General features: G+C 50.7%; 1 protein-coding gene and 1 long non-coding RNA gene across 2 annotated transcripts in view; one reads left to right on the top strand and one right to left on the bottom strand.

Moving 5' to 3' along the window:
- Positions 1-484: 484 nt before the first annotated feature.
- KCNK12 (potassium two pore domain channel subfamily K member 12) overlaps positions 485-18,797 on the bottom strand; it is a 52,020-nt gene continuing 33,707 nt past the window's right edge. The window contains exon 2 of the mRNA XM_033175787.1: positions 485-1,522. Coding sequence (XP_033031678.1) covers positions 621-1,522 — 902 coding nt within the window. The 3' untranslated portion in view covers positions 485-620. The remainder of the gene's footprint in view (positions 1,523-18,797) is intronic.
- On the top strand, positions 7,918-9,679 carry LOC117062344. The gene is made up of 3 exons (XR_004428314.1): positions 7,918-8,185; positions 8,681-8,747; positions 9,444-9,679. It is a non-coding gene; the product is annotated as an uncharacterized LOC117062344 (long non-coding RNA).

Raw genomic sequence — 18,797 nt, 5'->3', positions numbered from 1 at the left:
TTTCCAAATCTGGGGGAAATGCCACAGTCCGCAAGTTGGTGCTATGTTTCATCTCATTGCATAATACTACACCATTCTCTGTGTGTAGTGGCTGTTCTATATATATACATCGGGAGGCAACATATGGCTGTCCCTACCCCCACCTGTCAAAACTGTGACTATATCACTTCTGACGACCAGAAGGAAGCTGCTAGGCTGGGCCAGGATTTTAAATGCTGAGGAGGTAATTCAGAGCCACGAAAAGTTGCACCATATGCTTTGGGGTTGCCGGCTGCTTCTGTGCATGGGGAAGGGGTTTAGTGCCAGTCTGCAAAACCCTCCTCGCTGCGGTATGCCCTGGGTGGGGACCTGGGGGGGGCCACGTTTTCTCTCCCTGAAGGAGAATATGCTGGGGGCCACGGTTCTCGAAAAGGGAACTCACAAGGAACACAGGCGTCCCCAAAACCTGCCCTTGATAACATCAGGCCTGGCCAAATAGTATTTCTTTAAAAAATTTTTTTTGTTTCATTTTATTGGATAAAGATTAAGAAAGCGCCAGCAGTGACTGAGAGAAGGGAAGCAAACCACGCCCGGCGGCCCCGCGGCCTGGAGAGGGTCCCTGGCGCGGGCGGACGGGCGGTCTACCTGGAGGCGCTGGTCTCGGCCAGCCGGTTGTTCATGATGCCCAGGGCGCCCACGCCGCCCGAGAAGCCGTTCTGGCGCGTGTTGACGCACACGCTGCGCGGGTAGCCGTTGGCCGTCTCCGACAGCTGCTTCTGCAGCAGCGCCAGCGACACCTTGTTGGAGGCCGTGAGGTCGCGCATGGAGATGAGCTCGCCCGAGAGGCGGCGGCCCTCGGCGTCGCTGTCGCGGGCCGCGGGGTCGGCGCCGAGCGCGGCCAGGCGGCGGCGCAGCCGGGAGCCCGGGGTGATGGCATTGCGCCGGGACAGGGGCGCGCCGGGCGCCGGGCAGCAGCGCGCGCAGCAGCGGCAGCTCAGCTTGCGCAGCATCCAGTTGAGCACCTGCTTGATGAGGATGGAGATGACGTTGAAGAGCGAGTAAATGCAGCACACGCCGAGCAGGATGAAGAGGAAGTTGCCCAGGCGGTAGAGCCCCTGGTTCCGGTAGGCGGCGTGCTGGCTGCTCACCAGGTCCCCGAAGCCGATGGTGCTGAAGGTGACGAAGCAGAAGTAGAGCGAGTCCACGTAGTCCCAACCCTCCACGCTGGTGTACATGGCCGAGGCGCAGCACGACAGCAGCACGGCGAACAGGCCCAGGATGAGCAGCACGTGGTACACCGAGGGCTTCCAGCCCGCCAGGCTGTCGGCCTCCGAAAGCGCGGAGCCACGGCGGAAGGTGGCGGGCAGCAGGCCGCTGCGGCGCAGCTGGCGCTCCCGGCAGGCGCGCATGATGAAGGCCAGCAGCGAGATGATGCGCTCTAGGAAGAGGTTGAAGAACAGGATGGTCCCGGCGCAGCCGAACAGCCCGTAGGCGATGAGGAAGGCCTTCCCGCCCACCGTCGCGGGGGTGGTCATGCCGAAACCTGTGGAGACAGGGCAGGGTCAGCGCGGTCCTGGCCGCGCAGGTGGTCCTCACTGGGCGTCAAGGGGGACGGGGGCGGGGGCATGCAGGTGCTTGCATGGCTCCTATCTCGAGTGGCACCACTCAGGTGGAGGAAAAACAGCACTTAGTCATTTCTCTCCCTTGGTGGCACCTGATAGGGTTCTTGATTTTGGCAGCCCCTAAACTGATGGAGGAGACATGGCCCTTCATCTTGGGGACCTATAAACCCAAGTGGGTGGGGCAGGTAGTCACTAGGAAGGACCCATCATGACAAAAAATAGAAACCACTGCTGCACAGGTGCAAACCACTGAGATACCCACAAAGCCAACCAGGGACACCTGCTCTCCCACTCCTCCAAATTGTTTAAAAACTGTCATTTAGTTCATAAATACATTAATACACTAGAGTAGGTGAGTTTTGTTGGGTGAATTACAAATATTTACATTAGAAATCAAAACCAACACAGATCTCTTCAAAGATATCTAGCTTCTTATGTGCGTGTGCACTTTTTATACCAGTCTCGTTACTTGGAAACTCCACTGCCTACTTGAGAGTGGTGAAAAAAGCCAAGTAATCTTAGTGCTGTGACTAATTTTCACTTCACAGGCACTTCGAAAAGGCCTTTGCTCAAAGGATCATATTTTCTTTTTGGGGAGGACAGGTTCTTTGTTACCCAGGCTGGATGGAGTGGTACAGTCATAGCTCACTGCAGCCTTAAACTTCTAGGCTCAGGTGATCCTCCTGCCGCAGCCTCCCAAGTGATAGGACTGCAGGTGTATGCCACCATGTCCAGCAAATTCTTTGTTATTTTTTCTAGCGGTGTAGAAAGGACCATATTTTCTTAGTCTGCCAACATTTCATGCCTCTGGAATTGGGCATAAGGCCAAGTGGGTAGTCCGTCACTTCCCTAGTTCTTACAATGTGAATATGGGGTGACAAGAGAATGTGCATTTCAAATCAATTCCCAGATGACTCCAAAGTCTTTCACACTAGAATAGCAGGCTTTTCTGTTTAAAGGGCAGTTTTTAAAGAGTTGTCATATGTGCCCAATTTTTTTCCCAAGTGTGCCATAGATTTTCAGTCCCTCCCTGTTATTAAAAAAAATCGGTTTACCAACTCTGCCTACTAACGAAAGGACCCCAAAATTAAGTGTCAGTGCTCAAAAGTCAACTGCAGCTCCTCTTCTTTCCTAAAGTAAGTTATTTGGAATTGGAATGAATCCAAGCTGAACAACTGTTGACTATGAGTCTTTCTCCAAAAGCCTGGTTTTTAAATGTAACCTGTAGCACACCTGGGCAGACAGCCTTGTTAGGGAAGCATTAATAGGGCTTTGCCTTCATTGGGATTGCTGACTCTGGGACCAGGTAGAGTGTAACCAGGTAGCTAGAGTTAATGGTCTCTGAAAAGAGCTTTGTGAGGCTGACAAAAGGATTCTTTGAGAGTAGTCAACCCATACCCTTCAGAGACTGAGCATGGCTCTGCCATTGGGTGCTGGCCCCTTCTCAACCAAGGGTCACCATCAATCATCCTTGCTCACACTTGTGGCCAAAGAAAGGCTCTGGCCCAGCTGGGTCCTGTGCTGCTGGTATGTCTAAAATTGCTTTGTTTTGGGAAGTCTACACAACTGCGTGTTGCTTTAGGCCCTTATCGTTGTTAACTTACAACTTGTTCAAAGCACAGACTTTAAGGGTGTCTTTATCAATTGATTTCTGCAGAAGGTGTGGCTGCCTGCCAGTGTGCTCACCCATGCCATCCAGGGCAGTGCAGAGCGGCAGCTCTGCCTCTCCAGATTGAGCTCCCTGCCCAGTGCTGGCTGTGGTCTGTGGGACCCATGGTTGCCTGACTCTGGCTATGGGAGGGGGTTTCATCTCTTAGTGGAAAGGTCTGTGGGACCCATGGTTGCCTGACTCTGGCTATGGGAGGGGGTTTCATCTCTTAGTGGAAAGATTCACTTACTGCTTCGAGTCAGCTGAAAACAATGGATCGTTTGTCTGAGCAGCACTATGGTACCGTTCAACAACTCTGGCAGCGATCAGGGGCATCCCTGTTTAATTTGTGCCCTATGGCAGAAAGGCTACCTGTGCCCTGCCAGTGGGGTGGGGCCAGCCCTGGGAAAGTGGAGAAGAGTTTGTCTTATGTGGCTTTCTAGTTCTCTAAACAGACTATAGAAAATATTTCTTGTAATACTTTCAGAGTACATTCCTTAAGCCTATGTGCTAACAATCATTTTCTAGACTGTCTGAAGAAAATGCCCAGTTGCCTGAGCGTGGTGTTCATCTTATGCTTAATGACTCAGGTTAGGGAAAAATCTTATGTTACCCATGTTGAGGAAGATGAATTATGTCCCTAGATTCACAGAAAGTGAAAAAAAACAAAGTAGCTGTGTAACCAAGAACTTGATAGAGGGATTTTGCTACATTTTAAAGCCACACTCAAGTTCTTGAGTTTATAAAGAAATCGACTCTGAATTTACATGGCTATAAGTGGAGTGGAAGTGTATGTGTATATTTATAAAACGTTTTAGACCAATAACCTAAATGTCTAACAACACAACTAAATGATTGTCTATTCATGAAAACTATACAGCAATTAAAAAGCATGAACCGGCCGGGCGCGGTGGCTCACGCCTGTAATCCCAGCACTTTGGGAGGCCGAGACGGGCGGATCACGAGGTCGGGAGATCGAGACCACCCTGGCTAACATGGTGAAACCCCGTTCTACTGAAAATATAAAAATTAGCCGGGCGTGGTGGCGGGCGCCTGTAGTCCCAGCTACTCACGAGGTGGAGGCAGGAGAATGGCATGAACCCAGGAGGCGGAGCTTGTAGTGAGTGGAGATTGTACCACTGCACTCCAGCCTGGGCGACAGAGCGAGACTCCATCTCAAAAAAATAAAATAAAATAAAATAAATAAATAAATAAATAAATAAAAATAAAAAGCATGAACCATAGCTACTTGCAACAACACGGATAAATCTCACAAAAAGAATGTTGAACAAAATAAGCTGGACACAAAAGAATACATTCTGCATTATTCCATAAATATAAAATTCAAAATCAGGCCAAACTATAGCCTTTTTTAGGGATGCATGCATGCTTGGTAAAATTATAAGGGAAAGCAAGGAAGTAATTTTGATAAAAAGTCAGAATTGGGACTTCCTCTAGAGCATGGCCGGGGGTAGTAGCTGAGAGGGGACATAGGGGACCTCTGGGGTGCTAGAAATGTTTTTGTTGACCTGGGTGGTAGTTACATGTGTGTTAGCTGTATAATAATTTGTAAAATTCTATGTTTTGTGAGTTTTTTTGTACTCATAATGAGAAAAAAATTTTAAATTTCTAGACTGTTAGAACTCTCAGATACCCAATTCTGCTGTACCCCTCACTGTATAGGTGAGGGAGTAGGGGCTGAGGGGCTGTGACCTGCATCTTGGGGACAGACTCCCACCTCTTTGTCCTGGCTTCAAGCCTGGTACACAGACCAGTATGCAGAACACTGCATCTACTCACTGAGGGAAAACAAAATCTCTTATAGAAGGATAACTCTGTTAAATTCCTAAGGTAATTGAAAATGCTGGGCCTGGAAAACCAATACTTTGTCTAAGAAAATGTTGAATTGGATTTTTCAGCTAAAGCCTCAAAGCTGAGAACAGTATGTGTACATTTCTGCCCATTCTAAAGAGAAGTTCCAGACACATCCATGCTGGACTCACTAAAACAGCAAAACAGGTCTGGGGCTAGCAACCCCCCACACCCCCACCTCCAGGCTATATGGAAAGGCTGGGGATTGATGGGATCTTCCATCAATTGGGAAGTCATTGTGGGGAGTTGTTGTGGCAGTGGGGAGTGCTATGGATTCTTTCACTCACCCCCAGGCCAGGGGATGGTTGGAGCAGGGAAGGTCAAGAGGACTTATGGGGCCGGGCACCATGGCTCACGCCTGTAATCCCAGCACTTTGAGAGGCTGAGGCAGGCGGATCATGAGGTCAGGAGATTGAGACCATCCTGGCTAACACGGTGAAACCCTGTCTCTACTAAAAAGTACAAAAAATTAGCCTGGTGTGGCGGCGTGCACCTGTAGTCCCAGCTACTCGGGAGGCTGAGGCAGGAGAATGGCATGAACCTGGGATGTGAACCCGGGAGGCGGAGCTTGCAGTGAGCCGAGATCACGCCACTACACTCCAGCATGGGTGAGAGAGCGAGACTCCGAATAAAAAAAAAAGAGGACTTATGGAGCTTCAGCAAGAAGAAAGCCTGGCAGCTCACTTCCCAGCTGGCTGGGCACAGTCGCTTACAGGCCCACCCAGAATGGAGCATGGTGAGAGTCCTGGGAGAACCCGGCAGTGTCCCCTGGAGTCCAGAGCTGTGCTCGAGAGTTCTCTGGCTGGGAGGCTGACTGGGGTAGCCCCCACAGGCACGGGAGGAAGAAGGCAGTCACGGGAGCCATCTGCACTTCAAGGGCTTGCTGCATCAGGAGGTGTGAGGGTGACATGGGTCACTAGAGGGTGACAAGTGGATACTGGAAGGAAGAGATCTGAAGAGACTGCTCAAGAGGACTGCCTGCTGGAGCAAGGGGGCCCTAGCAAGAAGAGGCTGAGGGGCAGAGGGCTGGGGATGGCATGAGAGGGAGTCACAGGAGGAAGGATGGAGAGGGCAGTGCCCGCTCAGGGAATGGGGCAGGGAGTGGTCCCTGTGCAGGGCTCCCAAGTACCTTATCATAAATAGGCGCCATGAAAGCATATATGCCTGTTCTAACAGGGAGCCTTGCAACCCCACCAGCAAAAGTTAAGAAGGAATGATAGTGGCTCCAGTGATGTAAGATCACCCCCATGCCCCATCCACTGCAGGTCCCCTGAGCCATGTGTCAGCCTGGAGCTAGAGGGGGAGGCTAAACTCTGATTAGAAGTGAATTTGAAGATTTGATTAAACATCTGAGAATGAGTCTCAATCTTAAAACTGGTACTTAACAACAAAAGAGGCCGGGCATGGTGGCTCACGCCTGTAATCTGAGGAGCGCTTTGGGAGGCCAAGATGGGCAGGTCACCTGAAGTCGGGAGTTCGAGACCAGCCTGACCAACATGGAAAAACCCCGTCTCTACTAAAAATACAAAAAATTAACCGGGCATGGTGGTGCATGCCTGTAACCCCAGCTACTCGGGAGGCTGAGGCAGGAGAATTTCTTGAACCCAGGAGGCGAAGGTTGTGGTGAGCCGAGATCACACCACTACCCTCCAGCCTGGGCAACAAGAGTGAAACTATGTCTCCAAAAACAAACAAACAAACAAAAAAAGGAAGAAAAGAAAAGAAAGAAACTGGCTGAGTGTGGTGGCTCACACCTGTAATCCCAGCACTTTGGGAGGCCAAAGTGGGCGGATCACTTGAGGCCAGGAGTTCAAGACCAGCCTGGGCAATTTGGTGAAACCCCATCTCTACTAAAAGTACAAAAATTAGCCGGGCATGGTAGTGTGTGCTTGTAATCCCAGCTACTTGGGAGGCTGAGGCATGAGAATCGCTTGAATTGCAGTGAGCCAAGATCGCGCCACTGCCCTCTAGCCTGGGCGACAGAGCGAAACTCCATCTCAAAAAAAAAACAAACAAAAAAACCCAGAACACAAAAAGACATAAAAACCAACTATTTGGAAAACTCTAGCATCTACCCAAGATGTTAAGGAATCTAAAAAGGAGTTCTTGAGGACAATAGATGAGACAAAGCCATTTCTGGTGTTGGCCCATTTAATAAACTGGTTCCACCTGGATTTTCTCTTCACTGTGGTGAAAGCCACCACCTAACAGTGCATCATTGCATGTCATCATGACAACTTGTGGGGGAGGCCAGCTCCATTGAACACATGTGGAAACTGCAGGTCAAAGGGTGAAGCAGTTGCGAAGGCCCCACAGCTTGCAAATGGTGGAGCCGAGATTGAAACCCAGGTGTGCTAGCATCTAAAGTTCATGCTCTTTCCACCACACTAGACTGTATTCTGAGGGCACCAAGGAAGCTCCATTTTTCTTAAAAACCAAATTGCAGTCCTCCAGGACCACAGCCAGGGGAGCATCTTCGTGGGAGAGCGGCTGCTGCTCAGAGTTGTGACTCCCATCCTTAAGAGTCCTCTGTCCTCTCTGGCCCCCTTTCTACTGATCATTGCTGCCCCCTTTGCAGGGGAGAGAGGCCATGGCCTGTCCCCTAAAGAGTCTGCCAAGGTAGACTCACGACCTTCCCATGGCACAGCTCAGACAAGCTGGGCTATTTACATAAGACTTGACCCAGGGCTTGGGGACAGCAGGAGGAATGAGGTGCAGAGGAGACTCCTGCTTCTGGGTGACAGTCTGCCTGGTTGACTGCAGCCGGGGTACTTATTGGCCTCTTGGGGCCCCCACAGGCCTGCCCTGCCTGACCTACTTTTGTGAGGCCGAGGCCATCTCCTCCACTCTCTGGGGGCCTCTTCTGACTCCTCTAAACTCTTGCATGTCTGGACTCCTGGCTTCTGCCCAAGGTCATCTATTGGAGTTTGGGTTTCCAGTTGAGGATCTGCCTTTTTCCTGGATGACCAAACCTAGAATGAGACCGGCCTCATGCTCCGTCCTCACAGGGGTGTGGCTTTATCCGAGAGCCTCAGCAAGGCAACCAACACCAGACATGAAGCTGGTAAGACCAATATCCACCTATTCATTCCTTCAGCAAACATTTACTGTGGACAGCATCAGGTTGGCAGCATCATGCTAGGCTCAGGAATATGGTGCAAAACCAGACAGATGCAGTTCCCGTCCTCATAGTCTCTGGGCTGCCTTCCTAGAGGCCCCTCACTGGGTGTCTTAGCAGTTTTGTACAGATCCTGTCCCCTTTGCTGCCAGCAGGCTTACCCCTGGGACAGGGCACATAGAGTCTGGGCCAGAACTTGTCCTGGGGTCCTCTTATGGCCCTGACTCAGCTTGCATCCAGCATAACTTAGCCAGGGAGTGCTGCAGGCCCCAAATGATGCTAAATACTAGACTGTCTGTGTAGCACCATCTGCCTAGAATGAAGGGGCAGGCGGGCCAGAAGGGTCTCTGACAGTGCAGAGGGCAGCCAGTGAAAGCGTCCTTACTGTCCTGTTCCTGAGGTCTCTCTGTGCCTGCTTTACTGCCCTTCGCTTTCCTACAGAGCACACTCAGTTCAGCCTAGGAGACAAAGTCGGGGTGGAGGACGGTCCATCTTCTTCCACATCACGGTCAGTGGTTCAGAGCGCTGGGGGATGCTGAGACCCTGGGACAGGCTTCCTGCTGAGGGCACTGGGGCCTATGCTTGTGCCACTGCCTAGCCAGTTGCCTCCCGGAGTAGAAGAGCAGTCTCCCAAGCTCTTGCCATTTGTGGGGAGCCAAGCTGCTCTGGAGGGGGGCCTCAAAGCTTCAGCCAGAGAAAAGGCAAACCCAGCCACCCTGAGAATCTCCTCCTCCCCCTCAATCACACCCTGCAGAGGCGTAATCTGTCCCTGGGTTCGCACCAAGCCTGCTATTTTGTTTATGCCACAATTGATCTGCCATCCCAGTTTGCAAAGAGCAGACACTTGGGGGCTTTATTATGCCACTTTGACAAAAGCTGTGAAGCTCGTTCCCACAGCCTGTCTGGTGCCGCCTTCGCAAATGGGGCCCTGGTGACGGGGCCTTCGGAGTTCAGCTCAGAGAGCATGGAAGTGAGATGAAGGGGCCAGCACTGATCTGTATCGTGCAGCCCTGGGTGGCAGCCTCAGTTGGGCCCTTGACACACTCCTCCCATCCAGGCCCCCAGCCACCCTGTGAGGGAGGCACTATTACCCCCAACAATGCAGGCAAGGAAATGGGCTGAGGGAGGGGACGCATTCACTGAAGTCAGTTTGCATGTGGCTGAGCTGACCCTGAAGTCCATGCTCTTTCCACTTGCCGGACAGATGGGAAGTCTTGACTCATTACCCACTGGAAACTTTTCCTGCTGGGCTCTGCACTGTCAACTGTGAGACAGGGAAATAAAACGTACTGTATAGTCCAATCTGGGATACTTCTGAGAGTGAAAGTGGCTCTACTAGTAATTACCCCAGGACAGCATGTATAAACCAGGGCTGTTCCAAGCAACTGGGACGCATGATTAAAATGCAGATTCCGGCCGGGCGCGGTGGCTCAAGCCTGTAATCCCAGCACTTTGGGAGGCCGAGATGGGCGGATCACAAGGTCAGGAGATCGAGGCCATCCTGGTTAACACGGTGAACCCCCGTCTCTACTAAAAAATACAAAAAAACTAGCCGGGCGAGGTGGCGGGCGCCTGTAGTCCCAGCTACTCGGGAGGCTGAGGAAGGAGAATGGTGTGAACCCGGGAGGCGGAGCTTGCAGTGAGCTGAGATTGCGCCACTGCACTCCAGCCTGGGCGACAGAGCAAGACTCCATCTCAAAAAAAAAAAAAAAAAGCAGGTTCCATGGCAGGTCCCGCTCAGAGGTTTATTTAGTGGGTCAGAAAAGGAGCCTAGGAATTTCATTTTAACAAATGTGCCCAGATAAATCTGATGTAGGTAGAATATTCCTTTAAGAATGCCATTCTTAAAGAAATAATGTTAATAAGGTATTCCAGATGACCCTATTGGTTGGAATCTGTTCAACTACAAATATTTTGATTTAAATTTCCACTGACCTAAAATTTTTGTGGTGGGCACTGCAGCTCTCTCCTTACCAATCATTCTCCCAACCTGTACTATGTTGAGCAGCAGCCAGGCTACTTGAAGAAGTGACCCAACTCCAGGAATGGGCTCTATTAGTCTAGGTCAATCAGGATAATCTAGTTCCTTTCCATGATTGGCTCAAGGATGGGTAGACCTAAGTCAATCAGTGCAGAGCATTTTCATGGCTACAGAGAAGCCATGGGAAAGCTGAGGCGTGGACTCAGTGGGCAGGGATGGAAAAAGACTCAGAAATACTGGGCATGGCCCATGGCTCATTAGGGTTGCCAGGTAAAATACAGAACACCCAGTTAAATATGACTTTTGGGTAAACAAGAAACCATTTTTTAAGTCCCAAATATTGCATGGGACATACTTATACTAAAATATAGTTGATTATCTGAAATTCAAATTTCACTGGGCATGCTGTCTTTTTATTTCCTAAACCTGGCAACCCTACTCATGACCCCAGTTGTCAGCTTGGTACACTCCTCTGAGAAGCTTCTCCCAATAGCCCCATCTCATTTGATCCTTCCTGACTGGCCAGTGTTGGGATTAAGAGCCTCACTTTAATAATCAAGGACCCAAGGCTCACACAAGGCTGAGCCCTGCCCAGCCAGGCCAGCGGCTAGGTCTTCCCATGTCCCTCTCTCTCTGAACAGGGAGGAGTGGGAGATGTGGGGAGGGCTGTGGGATGGAGGGCAGGGCTGCCAACAGCCTGCTCTGTGGCTGGAACTGCGACATCGCCTCTCTGGGAGTAGGAGGGACTTCTGGCCAGACTCAATGGTGGAGGACTGGACACTTGAGAGGGCACTGGGCCAGAGACTGCCCTGGGAAATGTGCCCCAGCCCCAGTACCTCAGTGCTGCACATGTCAGCCTTCTCCATGTCACACCCCTGGGGAGGACAACCGATCACCCTGGACAAGCCCTGAACCTTTTGGGAGAGCTGGTGCTAAAAGAATGACTGGAGAAGTCATTAAAGCACTTACTGAGGACTGAAAATGCGGAGGGGATAATAACCGCTGCTGTGTATCGAGCCTCACTATTTCCATGCACTGTGCCAAGTGCTGCAAGCGTTATCGATTGATTTAATCCTCACAACAACTACACGAGGCTCCGTGTTTTCATTGATTCCAAGCCATAGCTTTTTTCATCTCATGTTAATATCTCTGAAAATGCATCTTACAGTCAATGGCCTGGTTGTTTATTTGGCAGTATTTTAAATCCTTAATGGTACATACCATGATGGTGTGTTTGTAACCAATAGTGTCTTAGATTTGATGAACTACAGTGGGGATGATTATTGTCCCCAGTTGTGAGATTAGTAAACTGAGTTGCATTTAACAGATAAAGACATTGAAGTTCAGTAACTTGCCCAAGGTCACAAAGCAAGCACATGGCAGAGATTTGAAACTAGAGGAAGGAGCGTGCAGTGTGGTAAAGGAAAGCAGCAAATATACAAGAGTTTGGAAGAAGGAGAGGTAGGTTGCTTTTGGCAAGAGCAGAAATTCTCAATTCTGGCTGCACAATAGAATCACCTGGGGAACTGAAAACACTCCCCAATCCCCGGCTGCATCCAGACCAGTTTAGGTCAACATGAGAGCTGAGGCCTTCCTGGTGGAATGATTAGGAAGGACATATGGAAGAAGAGATACTTGTGTTTAGTCTTAACAATTGGGTGGGGCCAGGCATGGTGGCTCACACCTGTAATCCCAGCACTTTAGGAGGCTGAGGCAGATAGATCGCTGGAACCCAGGAGTTCAAGACCAGCCTGGGCAACATAGTGGGACCCCATTTCTACAAAAAGTGTGAAAATCAGCTGGGCGTGGTGGCCTGTGCCTGTGGTCCTAGCTACTCAGGAGGCTGAAGTGAGAGGACGACTTGAGCCCTGGAGGTCAAGGCTGCAGTGAGGCATGACTGCACCATTGTACTCTAGCCTGGGTGACACAGCAAGACCCTGTCTTAAAAAAAAAAAAAAAAAAAAAAAAATTAGGTGGGATTTCAAGAGATTGACAGGGAGCAGAGGCCTAGGCTTGGGAAAGGTGTCCCCTGCTGGGAGAGTGCAGTGCCCAGGGCCATTGGGCAGAGTGAGGGGGTTCAGCCTGCTGGTGAAGCCTGGCCCATAGGAAACGTCCAGTGACTCTGGCTGATGGAGCAGGGGAATCTGTGGAAGAAGGCAAGGGACAATGCTGGTGAGGCAGGAGAACAGGGAATTGGGGTAACCAAAGGTTAAGGCATAAGAACAGTGGGTGCAGCCAGTTCTAGGCAAGATTAGGCAGCACACAGGCCACATCTTCACTCCTGTGATAACAAGACGGAAGTTTCCACTTCAGCCTCTGATTGACTATGGGCCAAGCTGTCACTTCAGCCTCTGACTGACCGTGGGCCGAGCTGTCACTTCAGCCTCTGATTGACTGTGGGCCAAGCTGTCACTTCAGCCTCTGACTGACCGTGGGCCAAGCTGTCACTTCAGCCTCTGATTGGTCACGGGCCAGTCCTTCATAGGGTGTAACTAACCCTAGGCCTCTAAAGGGCACCTAGGGGTGCTAGCAAATTCTTTTAGCTTTATAAAAACCCTGGGGAGAGGCGGAGGTTGCAGTGAGCTGAGATCACGTCACTGCACCCCAGCCTGGGTGACAGAGCGAGACTCTGTCTCAAAAAAAAAAAAACCCCAAAAAACAAAAAACAATATTCATTCATTCAACAAACATTTATTTGCACATGATGTAGCAGGCTGTCATAGGCATTAGGGATACAGCTTTAAACAAAGCAGACAACATTGACAATTCTGGAGCACACATTCTAGTAACAATAAACACATTTGTAAACAGCATGAAAAAAAACCCAACAAAAACCCAGGGGAGCACTGCAATAGAGAGGCTCTTGGGCCACCTGGTTAAGTCGGCTCCCACTTTGTGGAATGTACTCAATAAATCTGTGCTTTCATTACTGTGTTTTTTTTTTTTTTTCTTTTAAGTGTATTCTTTGAGACAGGATCTTGCTCTGTCACCCAGGCTGGAGTGCAGTGGTATGATCTTGGCTCACTGCAACCTCTGCCCCCTGGACTCAAGTGATCCTCCTGCCTCAGCCTCCAGAGTAGCTGGGACTATAGGCACCCACCACCACACCTGACAACCGTTCTTTTGTTGCTTTGTTTTTCATTGCTTTATTCTTTCATTGCTTTGTAAGGTTTTTTCTATTCTTTGTTTAACATGCCAAGAACCCGGACAACTCACAGTCAAGGCCTTCCATCTGGTAACATTGGGAGCACCTCCTAGCCACCTTGGACTCAAGCTGACCCTACAGGAGCTTTGTGGAGTGAGCATTGCCTGGCACTTTTAGGTGGCAGCATCCAAGCCTAGCACCTGACATTGTGCCCTGCTTTGTAGAAACTTCCAGCCTCATGCTCAGAAGACAAACTCAGCAAGTCTTCACTCCTGCAGGCTTGGGAAGGGCCTCTCTTGGAGAGCTGAGAGCAGAACCAGTAACAGGGATGGTGGTGTCAGGCTCTGACGCCTCCACCTGCTGAGGGGGTGGCATGGACACATTCCTTACTTTCTCTGACCCTCGCTTCTCCCTCTAAAAATGGCCCAATGCCCTACCTTATTTATTTATTTATTTATTTTTGTTTTTTTTGAGACAGTCTCACTCTGTCGCCCAGGCTGGAGTGCAGTGGTGCTATCTTGGCCCACTGCAACCTCTACCTCCCAGGTTCAAGCCATTCTCCTGCCTCAGCCTGCTAAGTAGCTGGGACTACAGGTGCATGCCACCACACCCGGCTAATTTTTGTATTTTTAGTAGAGATGGGGTTTCACCATGTTGGCCAGGCTGGTCTCCAACTCCTGACCTCAGGTGATCTGCCTGCCTCAGCCTCCCAAAGTGCTGGGATTACTGGCGTGAGCCACTGTGCCCGGCCCACTGCCCTCCCTCTGAATGTCACTGTGAGGATTAAATGAGGATGTAGTTCCCACATGCATCCCATAGTGCCTGGGACATAGTGAGCTCCCCAAAAGCACCAAGCTTAGCTGGGAAGCACAAAGGGTGAGGCATGGACCTTATTTCACAGCAAAGCGGCTCAGGTGGAGCAGGCAAGGAATAGGCAAATCACAACATGACATATGGATTTCCATGGCAGGGAAATGCCCTCGTAGCCTGGCTCTACCCTGGACTCGCCGTTCTCCTACCTCGCTGGGTCCCCATCTCCTCATCACCTCTGGGCTCACTTCCAGCTTTGGCCCCTGTGCTGGGTAGGAGGCCTGGCTAGAGGTTAGGTACCATTTTTTCCAGTCCCCAAAGTGAGAGTGTGTTTGTGTGGGAGGGAAATTTTAAAATGGGGCTGTTGTGAAACAGCTGAGACCGTGGGCTGCTGTATTTGTTGGCACTTGCTGGTTTGTCTGATTTGCAGAGCTGGATGGACGGCTCCCTGAGGACAGAAGCTCTTGGTTTTCTTCCCTCCAAAGCCAGGTGTGGGGTGGGAGCGTGCAGTGCACCCCTCTCGCACTGGGTGCGCGGCGATCAGGACAGAGAGGCTCCAGCCAGCCAGGCACAGAGAAAATGGCCCTCTGCCCCTGTTCTGCTTGCTTTTGTCTTGTTCTCTGGGGGCCTTTGAGGTGACTTTCTTCATTTGATGACAGCAAGATGGGAGGTAGGGACAGCTGAGGTGGCAGGAGGAGGGGAGCTAGGGACAGAGGACGAACCCCACAGGCTCAGGCCAGTGATTTCTAACATTAGAGAGGTTTTGGTTAACTGTGAGCAAATGCAAGTGGCTTCCTTGAATCGGCTTTGTACCTCGGCGCAGCCTTCCTTGCGAGCGGGGCTGACTTCAAAGCCCCCCCCTTCCCCACCACTCTGTGCTTTATCTCTGGGATTAAGGTTTTCTCTCCTCACCAGAAATCATTCAGTAAAATGAGTTATTAAAAGCCAGTTAACCACTCCTGCCTCCGGGTAGCTCCCGTTTAACAACCTCTCCTGGGGAGCAGCTGTCAAGCTCGGCCCGGGGCTGGCGGGAAGATGACTCATTTACATACAGCCCGTCTCCAGCCCCCCCTCCCCAAGATCTGTCCCTGTCTCCCTGATGACTAATCCTTTCCAGGGATGAGATCACCGCCCCTTCTGCCCCCCACAGAAAGAGTAGAGCCCTCATCTCAGCCCAGAATTTTGGGAGAAGACTAAATCCAACACCAAGGGAGGCCTTTGATGGGACAAAGACGTGACCAATGAACCCGGCCCCCAATGTGAGGAGCAATGAGATGAGGAAAGCTCTGCCCGTCTACCCCGTCCCTCACTCCTCACACCCACCTCGGGGCGCCCATGTGGGGCTTGTGTGGGGAAGAGCTCCGGGGTCATACCACCTCTCAGAAGGGAGACAGACTGGCTGGCCATGGGGAGAAGCTGCTCAGAGCAGCAAGACAATGTCAATTCAATCACTTTACCTCAACTCCTCTATCACACAGCAGGAGATTTTAAAAGGAAGTTTCTGGTGGTTTGTAAAGCAAAGGATTCTGCTCTCAAGTGGATAGTTCCAAGCCCTCTCAGTGAATTCGGTTTTATACACCTGGAGAAGCACAGTCTCGTCCTTTCCATGGAGCTACAAGCCACATCTGGGGATGCACAGTGCCCAGGCTGAGGGGGCACTCAGAGCCCTCGGGGACGACTCAATGCACCGAGGCCACTCCTTAAGGCCCTGGCTCCCTCCAACTGAGGTGTCCCCATGCTTGACCTTCCCATAGAAGCCAACCTGGTTGGCTGCTTCAAAGGAGGAATAAAGACGAGGAGCCATGATGAAAACAAACCCACACCTTTCAGCTGCAGCCAGGGAGGTGCTCTAGAGGCCCACGGGGAGCTGTGTGTCTGCTGTGCTAGTCCCTGACATGCACCGGCCCTATGGGCTGGTAAAGGGGCTGCCCACAGTACCTCAGCACAAGGGTCTCTCTCTCTCTTTTCATCTGGCCCAAAATGTCAAAGCACAAAGGTCTCTGTCAGGACCTGGCTGTGGCCACTGGACTGCAGCACACAGTCACACTGCAGCACACTGCAGGGGTGGGTAGGGCACACCCTTCCTCTAATGGGGGTGGGGCTGGAACTAAAGGCACATTCCACTCTCAGCTGCCACAGACAGATGGAGAGGTTGATGGCCGGCACACTGGAAGTGAGGGATGGTGGAAACTGAATTTATGGAGCCCCTATCCCAGACCAAGCACTTTGCTGGTGCTTTCACAGGTGTAATCCCCAGAGCGACTCCTGGGGGAGATGTCATTATGCTGGTGAGGAAACCAAGGCTCAGAGAAGTAAGGCAGCACAGGTCCCAGTCCCACACCCACAGCTCTTTCCACTCCACCTCTTGAGGCCTGACTCAGCCTTAGGTTCAGAAAATGCGACTGTGATTTTTCCCTGAGATGAGCATCAATCATACTGCGCCAGGGTACTTGCTGTGGCCAAAATGCCCGCCCTGGATCTGTGGCATGACTTTGTGTCAGACCCTGTGCGATAGAAGGAGATGGAGGCTGAGGTTCAGAGACATTAATGACCTTGAAGGTCAGGGTCACAGAAAATGGCACAACCAGGATTGCAACTCAGATCTGCCCAATTTCAAATCTACCTTCCTGCCACCTCCTTGCCTTGCCTATTGTCCCCCTCCCTTCATGTGACCTGGGACCCAGACTCCCTGGTTTCTGGAAACATTCTCCTTTTGGCTCATTCTGCACGCTGTCCCAGTTGGTGGTGCTGAGGCACAGCTCTGCCCAGATCACTCTCCGGCTCAGCTGCCCTGAGCTCCCCAGACCCACCTTTCAAGTTCAGGAATGACTTATTTCCTTTTCTCTTCACCTGTCTGAATACTTTCCATCATCTGGCAGCACTTTCAGCTCACCAGGCATTTAATTGTGTGCTGTCTTGTGACAGCCCCTGTCCTATTGTCCCAGAGATTTAACCCTTTGAGTTTTTCTACAGTAGCTTGCCAATGAGGACATGGCCCATGTCTTGGACTTCCTGCCACCCTCCAGAATGCAGGTCCTCAGGGAGCAGCTGCTAAATTCCCAACAGAACTGGCAGTTTGTCCAGTGATCACCAGCAGACACTACCAGAAACATGGTCTCCATCTTAGTTTCAGTTAACTCCACATGTTTTTGAGACCTGCTGTGTGCCAGGCATGAGGGCAGGGGAAGGAAGACTATAATGAATAAGATTGCCCACAGACCTCCAGGAACACACCTGTAGTCAAACACAATTGAGCTTACTGGCTCACTGCAATGAGGAATCCTGGCCGCCACGGCTTCGGGGGCATCTCAGTCAGAGGGTATCAAAGAGGGCTAATTCTAGGAGCTGGGCTTGAGTTCTTGAGTTAGGTGATTTAGGGAGGGCTTAAGGAAGCAGGTTTCACTCTGGATGGGATACTGCCAAAGAGCGGGCGTACTTCTATGACTGGGTATCTTAATTCTTAGCTATGAGAACGACATAGCGAGGCCAAGCTGTGACTGGCCAAGAAGCAGCAGTTGCTCATACTAACCAGATGAGGGATGTTTGGTGTTTTTGTGGTTTGGACGATGTTCCTGTTTTGGTTTGTGTTTGGACATGCTTATGGGGTGAATGGTCTTGTTTTTCTCTCACTCTGTCGTGGACATGAGGCATTCTTGCCTGATCAGGGCTTCTATGAAACGCTTATGCTCCATGGCAGATCCTCCCAGCCCTGCGGTGAGTGCCAGGCCAGCTCTCGGCGCTCAGGGGCTGCCTTCATCTTTCTCAAAATGCTGCTGTGCTCAGCAGCCCATAATAGCATTTTATTAGATGCCATTCATTATTTTTTGTAAATGAAATCCTTTCCAAGTGTTCTAATTTACTTGGCTATGTATGTGCATATGTGCACACATGCGTACTTAATTCCATACATGGAGCACACCACTCAGTTGTGAAAATATGGGTGATATTCCTTTTTTTTTTGAGATGGCATCTCACTTGTCGCCCAGGCTGGAGTGCAATGGCATGATCTTGGCTCACTACAACCTCCGCCTCCCGGGTTCAAGCGATTCTCCTGCCTCAGCCTCCCGAGTAGCTGGGATTACAGGCGCCTGCCACCATACCCAGCTAATTTTAATATTTTTAATAGAGACAGGGTTTCACCATGTTGGCCAGGATGGTCTCGATCTCTTGACCTCATGATCCGCCCGCCTCGGGCTCCCAAAGTGCTGGGATTACAAGTGTGAGCCACCGCGCCTGGCTGTGATTTTAAGTTTATTCTATATGCTTTTATAAATATTTCACATTTTCTGTGGTGCAAATGGGATAGCTGCTACTTTTGAAACTGTAAGTTCACCCCCAACAAACATTGTTATTTACATTTATAAATAAAAATGAATAAGATATGATCCCTATCCTCATACACAATGACCACAATGTCGTATGAAAATGACAGCGAGGGAGATGTCAGGGGATTCCAGGAAGCAAGAGAAGAGGTTTGGGAGGGTGTCCCAGAGCAGGTGCCACTGGAACTGAGTAGTGAAGATGCCTTAGCCAGGAGATGGAGGCAGTCGTGCACAAGGTCTGCAAGGTCCAGGTTGGCATTCAAGGGTTCAGGTGTCATGTGGATAAGACTTTCCAGGGAG

Source organism: Trachypithecus francoisi, unplaced genomic scaffold (genome assembly GCF_009764315.1).
Source record: "Trachypithecus francoisi isolate TF-2019V2 unplaced genomic scaffold, Tfra_2.0 Lachesis_group17, whole genome shotgun sequence".
Lineage (NCBI taxonomy): Eukaryota > Metazoa > Chordata > Mammalia > Primates > Cercopithecidae > Trachypithecus > Trachypithecus francoisi.
The sequence above is the reverse complement of the archived record's forward strand: the minus strand, read 5'-3'. Positions and strand labels throughout refer to the sequence as shown.